The sequence below is a fragment of the Danio aesculapii genome, chromosome 7, assembly GCF_903798145.1.
Source record: "Danio aesculapii chromosome 7, fDanAes4.1, whole genome shotgun sequence".
In the NCBI taxonomy this organism is placed as follows: Eukaryota; Metazoa; Chordata; class Actinopteri; order Cypriniformes; family Danionidae; genus Danio; species Danio aesculapii.
This window is the reverse complement of record NC_079441.1, coordinates 66,141,975-66,155,921: the sequence shown is the minus strand read 5'-3', so window position 1 is coordinate 66,155,921 and position 13,947 is coordinate 66,141,975. Positions and strand designations below refer to the sequence as shown.

Genomic DNA, 13,947 nt, shown 5'->3' with positions numbered 1-13,947 from the left:
GCAAGAATATGATATTTTGAAGAAAGGTAGAAACTGCTAATCATTGACTTCTATGGTGCTTACAAATGCCACCATTTTAATCTACAGTGGTCAACATTTGAAGTGGATCAAAATAAAGAATAATTCAAGACAAGAATGAGTGTTGTTCAATATTTTTTATCTTACCTTGGTGAAAGGTTTTGATGCACTTCAAATGTTGACTGTGGTTTCGCTGAAGTGAATAGCATCATGCTAACATGTTTCCGCTATGGTTCTTTACAAAAAATGGCAATGCTATATTGAACTGCACTGACTGTTTTGTTGAATTTGGGGTTCTTTTTTCCTGCCTTTTTGTCTTTTAAATCTGTGACTGTGGAAACATCTTTTAAAGACAATTTATTATTGATTTTCCTTCTCAACAAATACTTGATATTATTTTTTAAAGTGATAGTTAACCCCAAAATGAAAACATTTACTCACCCTCGACTCGTTCCAAACCAGTTTGAGTTTAGTTTTTTGATGTTACACGAGTGATTGAAAAATATGATATACCGAAGAAAGCTGGAAACTGATGACTATTGACTTCCAGTGTTTGTTTTACCTATATCAGTGGTTACGTTTCCAACATTCTTCAAAATTACTTTGGCTTTTTTTTCTTTCTTCTTTTCTGTTAAAGTCAAGGGTGAGAAAATGATGCCAGAATATTTATTTTTGGATGAACTATCCTTTTTACACATAAAACTATTACATTTTAGACTCTAGCTTTGCTTAATAATGCCTTATATCTATTTATCTCAATGTTGGCAACAGAAATTAAATCTGATCCATAGAGTACTCATTTTTTTACCTGGTTTTATGCACACAAACAAATGAATGCCTTTCATTGTGAAAATGTAGTTATGTAGACGGCATTTCTAGAATTTCAAAGATAGTCTAAATTAACTCTTCTCTACTGATTCAGAAATCAAGGTCAACTACAGGACACGTTCCCTATTTCTTACGTAACCTCATCCATGTTTATCTCCCTACTCCTCTCCCCTGGGTCAAGATATTTTTGGCCCATCGATCCATGTGTAGGTTTTCATGGAAAAACTCCCAATGGGTCATTGATTGTGGACAATCCCAATTATAACGGTCTCTTTACTTCACTTAAAATTGATTTGTACCACTTCAGCTTTAGTTACAATGACACTCTGTTTGGCGGCAGAAGTGGGACACGTACCATTACCCAAATCTTACCAAATCATTCACAGCATTTTCCTCACTAAAACACAGACATTAGACCATCTGGGTGTAAAAGCCTGAGAGAAACACATTTATTCATCACAAGCAAAACTAGCAGCAGTAAACTGGATAACGGCAGATATGAATTCTGATCCCAAACCACATATAGTGTAGTTATGATGATGTGGGAATGAAGTGTTTGCATAACACACCCACAGCCCATTTATCCAGCAAAAAAGGCACATTATAACCTAAACAGAGAATATGCTGCCATTCTGAAGCATGAATTAAAGGGATAGTTCACCCAAAAATAAAAATTACCTCAACATTTACTCTCACGTGGTTTTAAAGATGAAATATTAGGAAAAATTATTACAATGGAAGTCAATGGGTACCATTAAACAGCATTCTTTAAAATATCTTCTAACAGAAGGAACTCAAATATTGAATAAGTAAATTACATAATTTGGGGGTGAACTAACCCTTTAAAACAACTGATTTCTATTGCAGTAATTAAGAAATTACATTGAACTGTGTTGACAATCATGATTTCAGCTCGATTTTCAATATGTATATCAGTAAAGGGAATTGAATGTTTAATATTTTTAAATCAATAAAAATATGCTCCAACGTTCCTTGGTTCTTCGTGTCTTGTGTTTTGCAATGAAATGCAGGAGTACAAATGAGGACTATTTTATTTTGGGGTGAAATATCACTTTAATTGGTCTCACTGGCACAGGACTGGGGAAATAATTTCACTGTCCTGACTTGGGATCTAACGACCGCTTCAACAGTGCAATCGGCAGCATGCACATGTGCCTTTCAATTAATTTGCAGAAGCATAAAACTGCCAGACTCTGCTCATTTTTGGATTGTGCTTGTTAAAACACGTCATTAAATAGCCACAAATAAAAATTCTGCCAAGGAAACGGTGATAAAAGGCAAACACTGCCATCTTGTGGAGAACTGTGTCATTTCTAGAAAACATTTGGAGAAAAAAAAAATGCACCATTAAAAATGTATCAGTGGCGTTTAAAGCATTAATGTCTGTAATTCTGGAAATACTTACCATTTCCCCCCTAAATTATTACATGCAGTCTATAGCGATACTTCCTTAAGAGATACTTATTTCTCCCATTTGTTATATTAATGCTCAATTCAAAACTATTAAATGTGCCATTAAATCAATCACCACATGGCATTTTAGGAGTTAATGCAATGAATTTATGTAATTCTATGTCAGCAACCAAGGTTATCATGGCAAGAACATTTCAATAATTATGCTATTAAAAATAAATAAATGAATCCATAAATTAATTTTAGCGCTAATACATAATTTAAAAAACATTTCCTGGTGTCACTTTGCTAAAAATTCCCTTAAGTGTTCATTTTTAGAAAAAATAAAATTCATTTTGAACCATTAAGAGCAGGACAATCCAGTAAAATGTTTTATTGTAGAGAAATTGTGCAGTATAAATATTTAGGCGGCTCTTCACCTCTGAGCAATCTTGTATCCAATATGACGTCTGGTAAAAATCACTTGCTTAAATCTAGTCTTAAAATGTCTTAATTCTGTTTGATATTTAAGGTTGCATTTCAGTTTATCTTTTAATGCATCCCACTCATCTTGCCACTTATTTAAAATGTAAACATCGATAAAAGGTCTCATCTCTGGAGGAGGAATTTGGCATTTGTTCACCACTTGCTTCAAAGCGTCCTCATTTCCTGAAAGCCCAACATCTCCTGGAATCCAGCAAAAATGATATAAAATGAAAACCAGTTGAGTGGACAAAAAAAAAAAAGCATACTCTAAAAACAAGACAGAAATCTCAATATAAAAATTAAGAAATGACTCGCAAGAAACTAGAGCTTTTTTAGAGACATTTATTTTTGACAGTTCCATACAAATGTTTATTTCTTCTTTTCGACGTCCTGCTCGGCGGCCTCCTTTGCCCTCTTGGCACGGATGCCAAAAAGACGGGCATTGGCACGGGCCATACGCAGGCTGGCGAAAGCCTTGAAGTTCTTCTCGTCCTCTGAGATCACGCGGGCCTTCTCTTTCTTGTGCACCTGCAGAAAACATGGACATTTTACTCCGCTGCGGTCGACAATATTGCATGTATAACTTCAGAGTCAATACAGTCATCAGCAAAAAGGGTTCAAAGTGGATCATCAAGGAAGTACAGAGATTCCGGAGAATTGTCATCATTTGACTGTTTGTGAGCATCACTCATGAGCAAGGAGAGGTAGAGTTAAAGGATTTTTGGCAAAAGAAATGATCATTTTGACCCATATGGTGCATTTTGGCTATTGGCACATATTTACACTTGCAGCTCAAGATTTGTGGCCAGGGATGACATTCATAAAATGATACTAAAAGCTAAAAACAGTACAGAACCAAAATAGTTCCATTTGTCAGTCCACGAGCATGAAGGGTAATAATATTAAACTGGAAACAGCATCCAGGTTTTCTGCAGGTTTCACCAAGTTAAAGTTAAGACTAAGACCATTATGAATGAAAATTTAGACTTATACTAGGCTAAATGCCTTTTATATCCCCGTTAGAAATGATTTTCACTAGCCACATCAAAAAATTATTTAATACATTTATACAATAATAATAATAATAATTTTGAATATATATTTTTTATTTTTCAAATATATCCATCCACAAACCCTATAACCCTTACCAAGAATAGATCAATACGATTACTTCAGTCTACAATAATAATTTAATACAAAATTTAGGTCAGGCCTGTATCCTCAGGAGTAAATAAATGGAGAACCTTTGAGCAAATGTTACTTTAAGCAAGGTTTTTAGAAAAATTAAGACCTGTTAAAAAGATTTAAGACCTACAACACAAGATTTCAGTAGATTTAAGACTTAAGGCCTAAAATTTTGCTTTTGAGATTTAACACATTAAGTCTGATCCCACGGATACCCTGACATCTAATGAGGGATGTATTGAAACTTTTAAAATTGAAGAAAAACAGATTCTCCTTAAAGACAGACAAAATGTATCAAATCTGGCATCAGGAAACAGTTCAATTGAGGAGGATTAAACGAATGGGGTATGCACCGAAGCATGCTAATAGGCCTTTTAATTTGCCAGTAACCTGGGTTAATAGTTTCCGATGAATTGTATGGCGATGCAAAATCGCCACGTTTAATTGGCGCGATTTTCTTTAAAAATCAGCGATCTCCACTGGCTGAGTGATATCCGATATAAAGTGGGTCTCACATTGTACAAGAAGCTCTGCATTAACATTTTCCCCCGCCATGTCTTTATAATATGAGCATTTATTTTACCCCAGTATATTCAAAGGAGCTTCTGCGTTAGCCTGCCGATTCTGACGGACGCGTGTGAGCAAACGGCTTTTTGTCTTGTTTTACGCTTGAGCAACTAAATGAATACAAAAGTCTGTTTAACTGATTGTATTTTAATTACATTACAACATCGATGCTGTAAAAGGAACCGTATAAAATGGAAAAAATTAACAATAACAGGTCACCGGAAGTTTATCAGTATGGGAAACACACTAGCTAGGCATATACCCTATTTAGATTCAATCTGAAGGTCAGTATTTTATATATATATATATATATATATATATATATATATATATATATATATATATATATATATATATATATATATTTATCATTTACTCATTGTATTCATCTAATATTATTTTACTTTCACATGTTTTATTTGTACATTGTATCTGTAAATGTTTGTTGGACCGAATTTGTAAGTCATTGTGTTTGAATGTTTTAAAAAATAAATGTTATTAAACTAATTATTTGTTATTAAAGGTCTCAAAGTGCTTTGAAGTGTGCATTTTTTTTATTCAATGCATGACAAAATCTGAACTAAAAAACGAAAAGAGGGTGGGACAGAGCATCTCCCTTTAAAAAATTATTGAAAAATTATAAAAAAAATTGTTTTTAAATCACAGCTCTGCCAGTCAGAGCGCATCAAATGAAAAGCAAATGAGAAGCGTCTTGAAGGGCCAGGGCATGTCAGATACTAGTGAGCATTTTATATGTCAAGATTTTATGAGAAACTGAACTATTAGGTGACAAAAATAAAAAATGCTGATCCATTTAGGCGGAAATGACAAACTACAAGCTTTACAAGTTTATATCAGTTTTACATCTTCTCAAATGTGAATTGTCATTGCTTTGTACCACACTAGATTATAGATATACTTGAAGACTAACATCTAAATAATGCTATTTTAATTCCACTGGACCTTTAAACTTCCAAAATAAAGGCTTTTAGTATCATTTAAAAAATGTTGACCCTGGACCACGTGCAACATGATTTTCCAAAACACTCAGTTCACAGTTTAGATGCTCTGGAATTTTGGGGCATCAAATAAAACACCGTAGACTGTATAGGGTTAAAGATAGATACCTTTTTGATGGGCATGACTGGTCCAATAAGCTGTGTTGCCATCTTGAGCTCCTCCTCCTACACACACACACACACACACACACACACACACACACACAAAGAGAAAGTTAAGACCAAAACTTTCACACAAGAAAGTGTGGCTGAATAAAATGCAGTCATCAGCCAGAATAGGGTTCAAAAGTCATCAAGGATGTGCAGAGATTCCGGAGAAAGCTGTCATCATTTGACTGCAAACACAGAAGCTGTTGTCTATTACAAATAACTAGAAGAATAGACCTGACAGCACATGTATTGTGTGGAATAGGAGTGTGTCATGTCTTTCAAAACTAAAAACTACATTTAGATAAGTGTTTGTTAGCAGACCCCCCTAGTTTTTCACAGTTTAGGCTTTCTAATTTTGCTACTCTCATATCGATAGCAGGGAAAGAGTTAAGAGAAATCATTTATTGATTGACGCACATAATACCAGCCATACATTTAAAGAAAAAAAATTATCTGTCAATTCGGTTATGTCCAGCGGCCGTCATCCTTGAATCAATCTCCATCATTGTACGCTGCTTGCTTTTTTTATGTTTCATTGCTACATTTGTTATATGTTTGCTCCCAATTTCTTTAGTAATATGAAGCACGTCAAACACACAAAAAGCCCAATTCGTGCCATAACATTTACTCAATTTTAGATGCATCGCATTTTTGCATTGACTTCACGTAAAACACACGTGTTCATGCTTCATCCGCGTCTGCTTACTGCACAGGCTGTAAAACTATTACCTCCGACTTTCATGTAATGATTGTGAGGGCGCAGGTGAGACGTCATTTTCCAAGAGACACTCAAATACAGCACATACTATGTATGCAACGTCTATAAGTAAAACAATTAATAGCAAACTGAAATAAATATTACTTGATTATATGGTTTATAATTGGATGTTTTATGACATTTTAATTTGAACGCAAAATAAGCGCAAATTTTTTTTTTTTTAATTTATCAAGACTGCAAAAAAATTATGACCGTGTGATTCAGCGATCAAAATAAATAAATAAAGTTGACTGATTCAGGCCTATAATGGATAAATACACAACACTAAACCAACAGTGGGTTACAGAGTTCCTCATTTTAACTTGCGATTCAATAAATGATGTACTCTACAGATTAAAGGCTATGTCATTTATCAACACTGTGACTGCCATAGTTATATAATAATAATAATAATAATAATCAAATTAAACTGAAATAGTCAAATGCCTCTACATGTAACTCACTGAAAATATTTTCTAAAAATAAGTATTATTTGACACTCAAAACTGTGATCCTACTCACATGCTGACCTAAAAACGTATAACACTTCCAAAAAAAATGTTTAAATGCTAATTGTTTGGCTTCCTAACTTAATTATAAAAACAAACAAAAAAAATAATGAAAAAATTAATATATTTTACTACTTTGACTTGTCATGGAATATACATAATGCAGCTTTCTGGTGATTTTAAAGTGCTTTTCATCCTCTTCTGGATAAGTGTCTGCTAAATGAATAAATAAATAAATGTAAGAATTGAATTAGACGCTAGATGTGTTTGAGTGACATGCTATCATGTTAGCTTGCAAATTAAAACTATCTTCACCCTGATCTAAAAATATGGTTTCCAATTAAATCAGAAAACTTCCAATCTTAAGCTGAAGCCGGTCACTTACAGTGCTGTCTCCCTTCTTGGGCTTAGACGCCTTCCTGGGGAAGATGATGAGCTTGGAGCGGTACTCCTTCAGCCTCTGGACATTGGCCTGCAGAGACTCTGTGGATCTGTTGCGACGGCGGGGGTCAACAGAGATGCCAATGGTGCGGGCCACCTTTTTGTTGATTCCAGCGGCCTATGGGCATTATAAGAACGCAATTAGGAGACGTGCGAGACTTAATTATGCTGGAAGAACCCTGACATGAGTCAAACACAGTCATCAGCAAAAAGGGTTCAAAGTGGATCATCAAGGAAGTGCAGAGATTCCGGAGAATTGTCATCATTTGACTGTTCTTAAGTGTCATTTATGTGCAAGGAAAATGTCAGTTAAAGGATTAGTTTGCCCAAAAATAAGATGTCATTATTGTACCATGTCATTCCAATGCCCTAAGACCATCTTCACAACACAAATTAAGATATTTTAAATGAAATCAGAGATCTCCATCCTCCATAGATAGCAAGGGTGCAGAGACATTGAAAGTCCAGATAAGAAACTGCATAGTCAAACAGAGTTCCCACTCTCATAAACAGCAGATTCAAGGACTTTATAAAGCACCATTCATTTCAAATCAAGAAACTTTGTCATTTACACCGCCAACATATGCAGTGCCATGGAAGTCCTTACTGTACTTGACATTTCAATTACACAATCAGTATTAACAAAATATCAGAGTGATAATGAGGGTTTGAATGAAAAATAAGCAGTTATGTTCAAAGAACTTTAATAGAATCTGTAGAATTCAAAACTGGTAATACTCAAATGTGGTTTCTGAAATATAAGCTGTGTTCAGAGGCTGCATCCTCCGAAGGATACATTCGAAGTACACTGTGTCATCGCGGCGAGACGAAGACGGTATTATTTTATTTTTTATTTCAAAGGCTCCGTCATATGCAGCCTCCAAATGAGTCACGCGTTTCCCAGGTTAAGGACACAAGCGGTGGATCCTTCGCGGCATCTAACATCCCAAGATTCATTGCGCGCTAATAACGGCAGGACGTTTTTAAAAAGAAAACTCTGGATTAAATGTTTGAATTAGGTTTATTTTACTTGGATCTAAACACGTGTTAAAAAACAAAGACTATGACATGTCTTACTAAAAAGTGATTCTATAGACAGTTTACATTTTTCTCTACACATGTATCGATTAAACGCAAAATATTTCCAGCTTCTGTAAACCTTGCTTTGCCTTCAGATCGCTTAATATTAGATTTAAAGATACTTTGATGAAAAAAAAAAAAAAGTCATTACAAAACTTATTACCGATCATTTTCAGCTGCTGTTACACAGTTGCTAGGTGACTAGATCTGTAGGCTAGATGGTCTCATTTCAAAATGTTCGGTTCAGCTTGTGTAGACTTCAGAGGACTCACCTTTGAAGTGTGCATCCTTTGGAGGATGCAGCCTCTGAAATGAGACCGCTATAGATAGATGTTCATTATGGTCTAATACAATATTTACATTTAAGACTTAAATTTAGAATTCTCTTTTTTTTATTCTGTTTTTGACGGCAGCATTACAATTGTTGAAATTACACCAAAAACAAACTTCATTTCAAATTTAACTCAAGTACTCCCAGGCCTTGAATCTATCTCTGAAGCTCAAATACTTTCAAGCATGGCAACCCTGGTCAAAACACTCCATGTGACTTCAGTGGTCCAACTGTTATCATATGAAGCTCCAGGAACACACTTGTGCACAAAAAATCTGACTCCGATCCAACTTTAGTTGAATAAATCTTCTCTCCTGCATCAGTTCAGGGTGCACGTTTACTAGGGACAGTGCGATATATTGCCATTAGAGTCAGAAGTGCAATACACAACCATTATACTACCTGTACAAAAAGTGCACCATGATTAATGCAGAAGACAAAGACAAACAAAATTGTTTTTGTGTGTGTGTGTGTGTGTGTGTGTGTGTGTGTGTGTGTGTGTGTGTGTGTGGCACAAAGTAGTAAAGTTGATCTGAAGTCACATGGAATGTTTTTGGTTCCTTTACTGAACATCTTGGGACCCTTGCTGTATTGGAGGATGAAAGCATTCAGATTTGATCTAAAATATCTTCATTTGTTTTCTCAAAGATAAATGAAGGTCTCGGGGCACTGGAACTACATGAGGGCAAATAATTAATTTTCCCTTTTATAGAAAACTAATCCTTTAAAAAGGGTTGGTTCCACCAGAAATTAAAATTGTCATTTACTCAGCCTCGTGTCTTTCTAAACCCACAGGTCTTGGATTCAAGTTTATACAAGCTTATATTATGAAGTTCTAAAAGAAACCTCCACTGGAAGATTGTGCACCGAAAACTAGTCCAAACAAGCCATTTAAAAAAATAAAATTACATTATATACATACATATATACATTATCTGGTGGTAAACAAAGTGAAGTTAAAATTAAAAGGTGTAAATAAAAGCCTAAGCTAAATCGGTTCGTTCAGTAGAGCAAACATAAGACTTGGGAAAAAAAAAAAATCACATTTGCTCTAGGGATGATATACATTTTAAAGACTTTTGGCTTGTTTCAACTGAGTGGTACAGTACGGGTCACCTTTATTTGCGTTTCCACTGCTAAAAGGGTACCAACGGTACTCTTTTGGTGGGCGTGGTGTAAGAAAGTTTCAGACGACATCATTTTCGCTCGAGGAAATGTCTACAGTAAAGCTGTATGGGTCGTTCACATATCATATGAGAAGCACTTCTCACAAAACAGATGCTTTATACACCAATACTTGTGTATAAATATTACTAACTTTTCTATGAACAATTTGATTAAAAATGCAGATCAATGACAGTGCGAAACAGCCTACTGTAACATCTGCAATTATATAAAATAAATAAGTGCAACATATGAACACATACAGACTCTTAAAGTCTCCGATGTTACCAATTACAGAAAACTACACAGAGTTTGTTTGAGTTCAGGTCAATCATGGCTCTTTATGTATATATTATTACGATGTAATCTCTCGGCTGTGTATTTAAAAATGGCGCTTCCTTTGTTTTCATTCTAGCTTGAGCGAGCCAATGAATTCTTTCTGTGAACCAATAGCACTCAGCTGCGCATCTAGCTCCGGCTTTTGGTATCCTTTGCATAGGGTGCCGAAAAAGTGGTATAGTTTGGTAAACCTTTTGACAGTGGAAACGGCCATAAAAGCGTACCAAACCACACCACTCAGTGGAAAAGGGCCATAAGCAAGTGTGCGTTTGGAACATGAGTAAATGACCTTTTTAATTTCCAGCTGACCTTTTCCTAAACATCAGGCACCAACTACACAAGTTTACCTTCAGCTCCTCCAGGGTGAAACCACGTCCGGCACGGACCTTGGTGTGGTAGCGTATGGTTGGACACCTAACTACTGGACGAAGAGGTCCAGAAACTGGTCTTGGAGCAATACGACGAGCCTTTGCCTGACGGGCCTTACGTCTGAGAGAGACGAGATGCATTTCAATAAAGTCTTAACACATTCAATAAACTTTTAACACATTTGTGTGGACAAACTTGTGTTACCTGCGGATCTTTCTGGCAGGCTGGTTGAACCAGGTGCGCACTCTCTTCTGCCAGTCTTTATGAAAGTGAGGGTTCAAAATCATGCCATTCCGGCTGGGAGCCATGGTTGTTCACTCCTAACGCAAAATAAACAATATTAAAATGACAGTAGACAACATTTACAGTGAACCAAAGCCTTTCAAAGTTGTCCTAAAACTATTTAACAAGACTCATTGTTCTCTTTGGACAATTTTGAAAAACTATTAACCCATTTTAAATTTTGTACTGTAGATAAAGTAAAACATATCAGCACACTGCCACTTTAGCTCTCAAAAAGGATAACATTTCTAGCTACATAATCTTCAACAGACTACTGTAAATACAACTTTAATTTTAAACCTAAATCGTTGCTTCATGAATGCTTATAACACAGATTTGCATATATTAAAGTGATAGTTCAGCACAAAATAAACTTATTCCCCAAGTGGTTGTAAACTTTTAAGAGTTTCTTCAGTTGAACGCTTAAGATTGAGGTAAAGTTGGTTTAATATTCACACATTCGGACGTTCTCCTTAATAATATAATTTCAGAAAAGGTATTCCTTACTAAAACAGTGAACTCATATGACTATCAAAGTACAACATAATTCAGTCACATAAACAGTCCTAATGTTAAGTCATATTTACATGTGGTTTCAGACCGAATATTCAAAGTACCATGCTAAACAATATGAGCATGTCACAGGTTGTCCCTGAACGAATGTGCCAATATAAAACCAACTTTACCTCACTACGCTTAAGACATTTCGAAATAAGCTAAAAACGAGTACCCATTGACTTACATTGTAAGAGAATAAAACACTATGGAAGTCAATGGTTACCAGCTTCCAACTTTCTTCAGAATTGTCTATTGTGTTCAAAAGAAAACAAACAAACAAGCCTTGAAACAAGTATAAGGAATGATTAAGTGACCATTTGAATTATTGTGTGAACTCTTCCTTTAAATCTAGGCGATATAATACTACACGCCACCTCGGCTACTACTTGGCATTCAGTCATGCTTGTGGAATATGCTAGCAATGCAAAAAAACCGGCAGAAAATAAGCGGCAATTCATTTTCTTAATTCTACACTTGCTGCTTATGTACAAATACACAGACTTGCTGAGTAAAAGCGTCAACATGTTGGAAATACACATCCAAACATGAACTGACTCCTGCCAGTGTTCGGTGTCAGAAAAAAAATAATCGTTTATTTTCTCTCAACAAGATGCAAACCCAACAATACAGCCCATTACAGGTATAAAACAAAGAACACATTCAAGATTGATTGTTTAAATTTATGTAAGACAACGGTGAACTAAGGATTAATGCGGATAAACAGCATGTTTAGCCTGAATAAATGCACATACCGTCCTTAGCGGAAAATGGCTGAAAAGGAAAAGGAAGTGACAACGCAGGGTTTTATGGGAAGTGAAGAAAACGGCCAATGGCGTTGACCGAAGCGCCAGTTTACCGGAAGTGTGAAGCCGGTTTTGTGGCGACAAATCAACACGTGGAGAGAGGCAAATTAAAAGTTCGACAAGCAGCAGTTCAGTCAAGGCGTGCCGAAAATACAGCTATCTTTTGTAATGCACAAAATCCATCACAAATTGTTCAATGTAATCAGAATACAAAGGACCAAATAGTTAACAAACTAGGCATAATACATTTTCAAAATTGTCAAGGGATATAGCTGATAAGAGTTAGACATTCAGGTCAAAACCAGCTGAAGTAATTCTGTTTGCTTTATTTATTGGCTACAGATAACGTTAACATTGGGATAGACACATTGTAGGTTTTTCTTTTAAATGACAAGTAAATTGGTTTGTTGGTGGTGTATTTACCTTCACTAAGTTAAAGTAAATTCAACATGCTATTGCTTTATGATATAGATGCTAATACTTTATGACAGGCAGACAGACAGACAGACAGACAGATAGACAGATAGATAGATAGATAGATAGATAGATAGATAGATAGATAGATAGATAGATAGATAGATAGATAGATAGATAGATAGATAGACAGGGGCGGACTTAATCAATAAGTGAGGTAAGCAGCCGCTTAGGGCCCCTGGTTATTAGGGGGCCTCGACCAATTCCAAGAAGCCTGTATTAATCATATAGCTCTTTTTATAAATTTTGTATCATATGTTGTTAAATCTGTCTATAACCTGTCTAATCATTAAGATTTTAACGTTTTTACTTTTTTAATATCGGGGACCCTGATGAATAGTGAAATGTTCCTTCCGTACTGCACATGCGAATATTAAAAACTTAAAATCTACTAAATTGTATTTAATTTTACATTAGGGCAGCACAGTATTGCAGTGGGTAGTGCTGTCGCCTCACAGCAAGAAGGTCGCTGGTTATAGGTGAACTGGGTAAGCTAAATTGGCCGTAGTGTGTGTGTGTGTGTGTGTGTCAGGCTGGTCGCTGGTTTTAGCTGGTTGACCAGCCTGGTTTTAGAGGGGTTTTGGCCATTTCCAGGCTGGTTTCCAGCCTTTTCCAGCCTGGTCTTAGCTGGTTAGGCTGGAAAATGACCAGCTAAAACCATTTTGACCCGCCTGGTTTAAGCTGGACATAGCTGGTTTTGGCTGGGCTCCCAGCCTAGCTAGGCTGGTCAAGCTGGTTTTAGCTGGTCATTGTCCAGCCTGACCAGCTGAGACCAGGCTGGAAATGGCTGGAAATCAGCATAGAAATGACCAAAACCAGGCTGGTCAATCAGCTAAAACCAGCCAACCAGCCTAGGCTGGTTTAAGCTGTTTTTTTCAGTAGGGGCCAGTACTGGGTTGCAGCTGGAAGGGCATCCGCTGCATAGAACATGTGCTGGATAAGTTGGCGGTGACCCCTGATTAATAAAGGGACTAAGCTGAAAAGAAAATGAATTATTAATTATTATTAAATCATAATTTTACATTAAGAAGATACATTTCCACTTAAAATATATATTTTAATATGCAGTTTATTTACAAAAAAAAATCAAATATACAGATAAAAATATCTATAGAGAAAGAGTATGTTTTGAGTTTCAATGCTAGGGCCCCCAAATCACTTAGTCTGCCCCTGG

The 13,947-nt window shown here is 35.8% G+C and overlaps 1 protein-coding gene and 3 non-coding genes across 4 annotated transcripts; all 4 read right to left on the bottom strand.

The window, feature by feature from the left end:
* Window positions 1-3,066: 3,066 nt before the first annotated feature.
* rpl13 (ribosomal protein L13) lies at window positions 3,067-12,354 on the bottom strand. The gene is made up of 6 exons (XM_056462382.1): window positions 12,249-12,354; window positions 10,861-10,976; window positions 10,635-10,776; window positions 7,318-7,491; window positions 5,625-5,681; window positions 3,067-3,273 (listed from the first exon to the last, which is right to left on the bottom strand). Exons 2-6 carry the CDS (start codon window positions 10,962-10,964, stop codon window positions 3,115-3,117), a joined length of 636 nt encoding a protein of 211 aa, XP_056318357.1. The 5' UTR covers window positions 10,965-10,976; window positions 12,249-12,354; the 3' UTR covers window positions 3,067-3,114.
* LOC130233043 (small nucleolar RNA MBII-202) lies at window positions 3,336-3,411 on the bottom strand. The gene has a single exon (XR_008838184.1). It is a non-coding gene; the product is annotated as a small nucleolar RNA MBII-202 (small nucleolar RNA).
* LOC130233041 (small nucleolar RNA MBII-202) lies at window positions 5,764-5,846 on the bottom strand. The gene has a single exon (XR_008838182.1). It is a non-coding gene; the product is annotated as a small nucleolar RNA MBII-202 (small nucleolar RNA).
* Window positions 7,557-7,638, bottom strand: LOC130233042 (small nucleolar RNA MBII-202). The gene has a single exon (XR_008838183.1). It is a non-coding gene; the product is annotated as a small nucleolar RNA MBII-202 (small nucleolar RNA).
* Window positions 12,355-13,947: the final 1,593 nt, after the last annotated feature.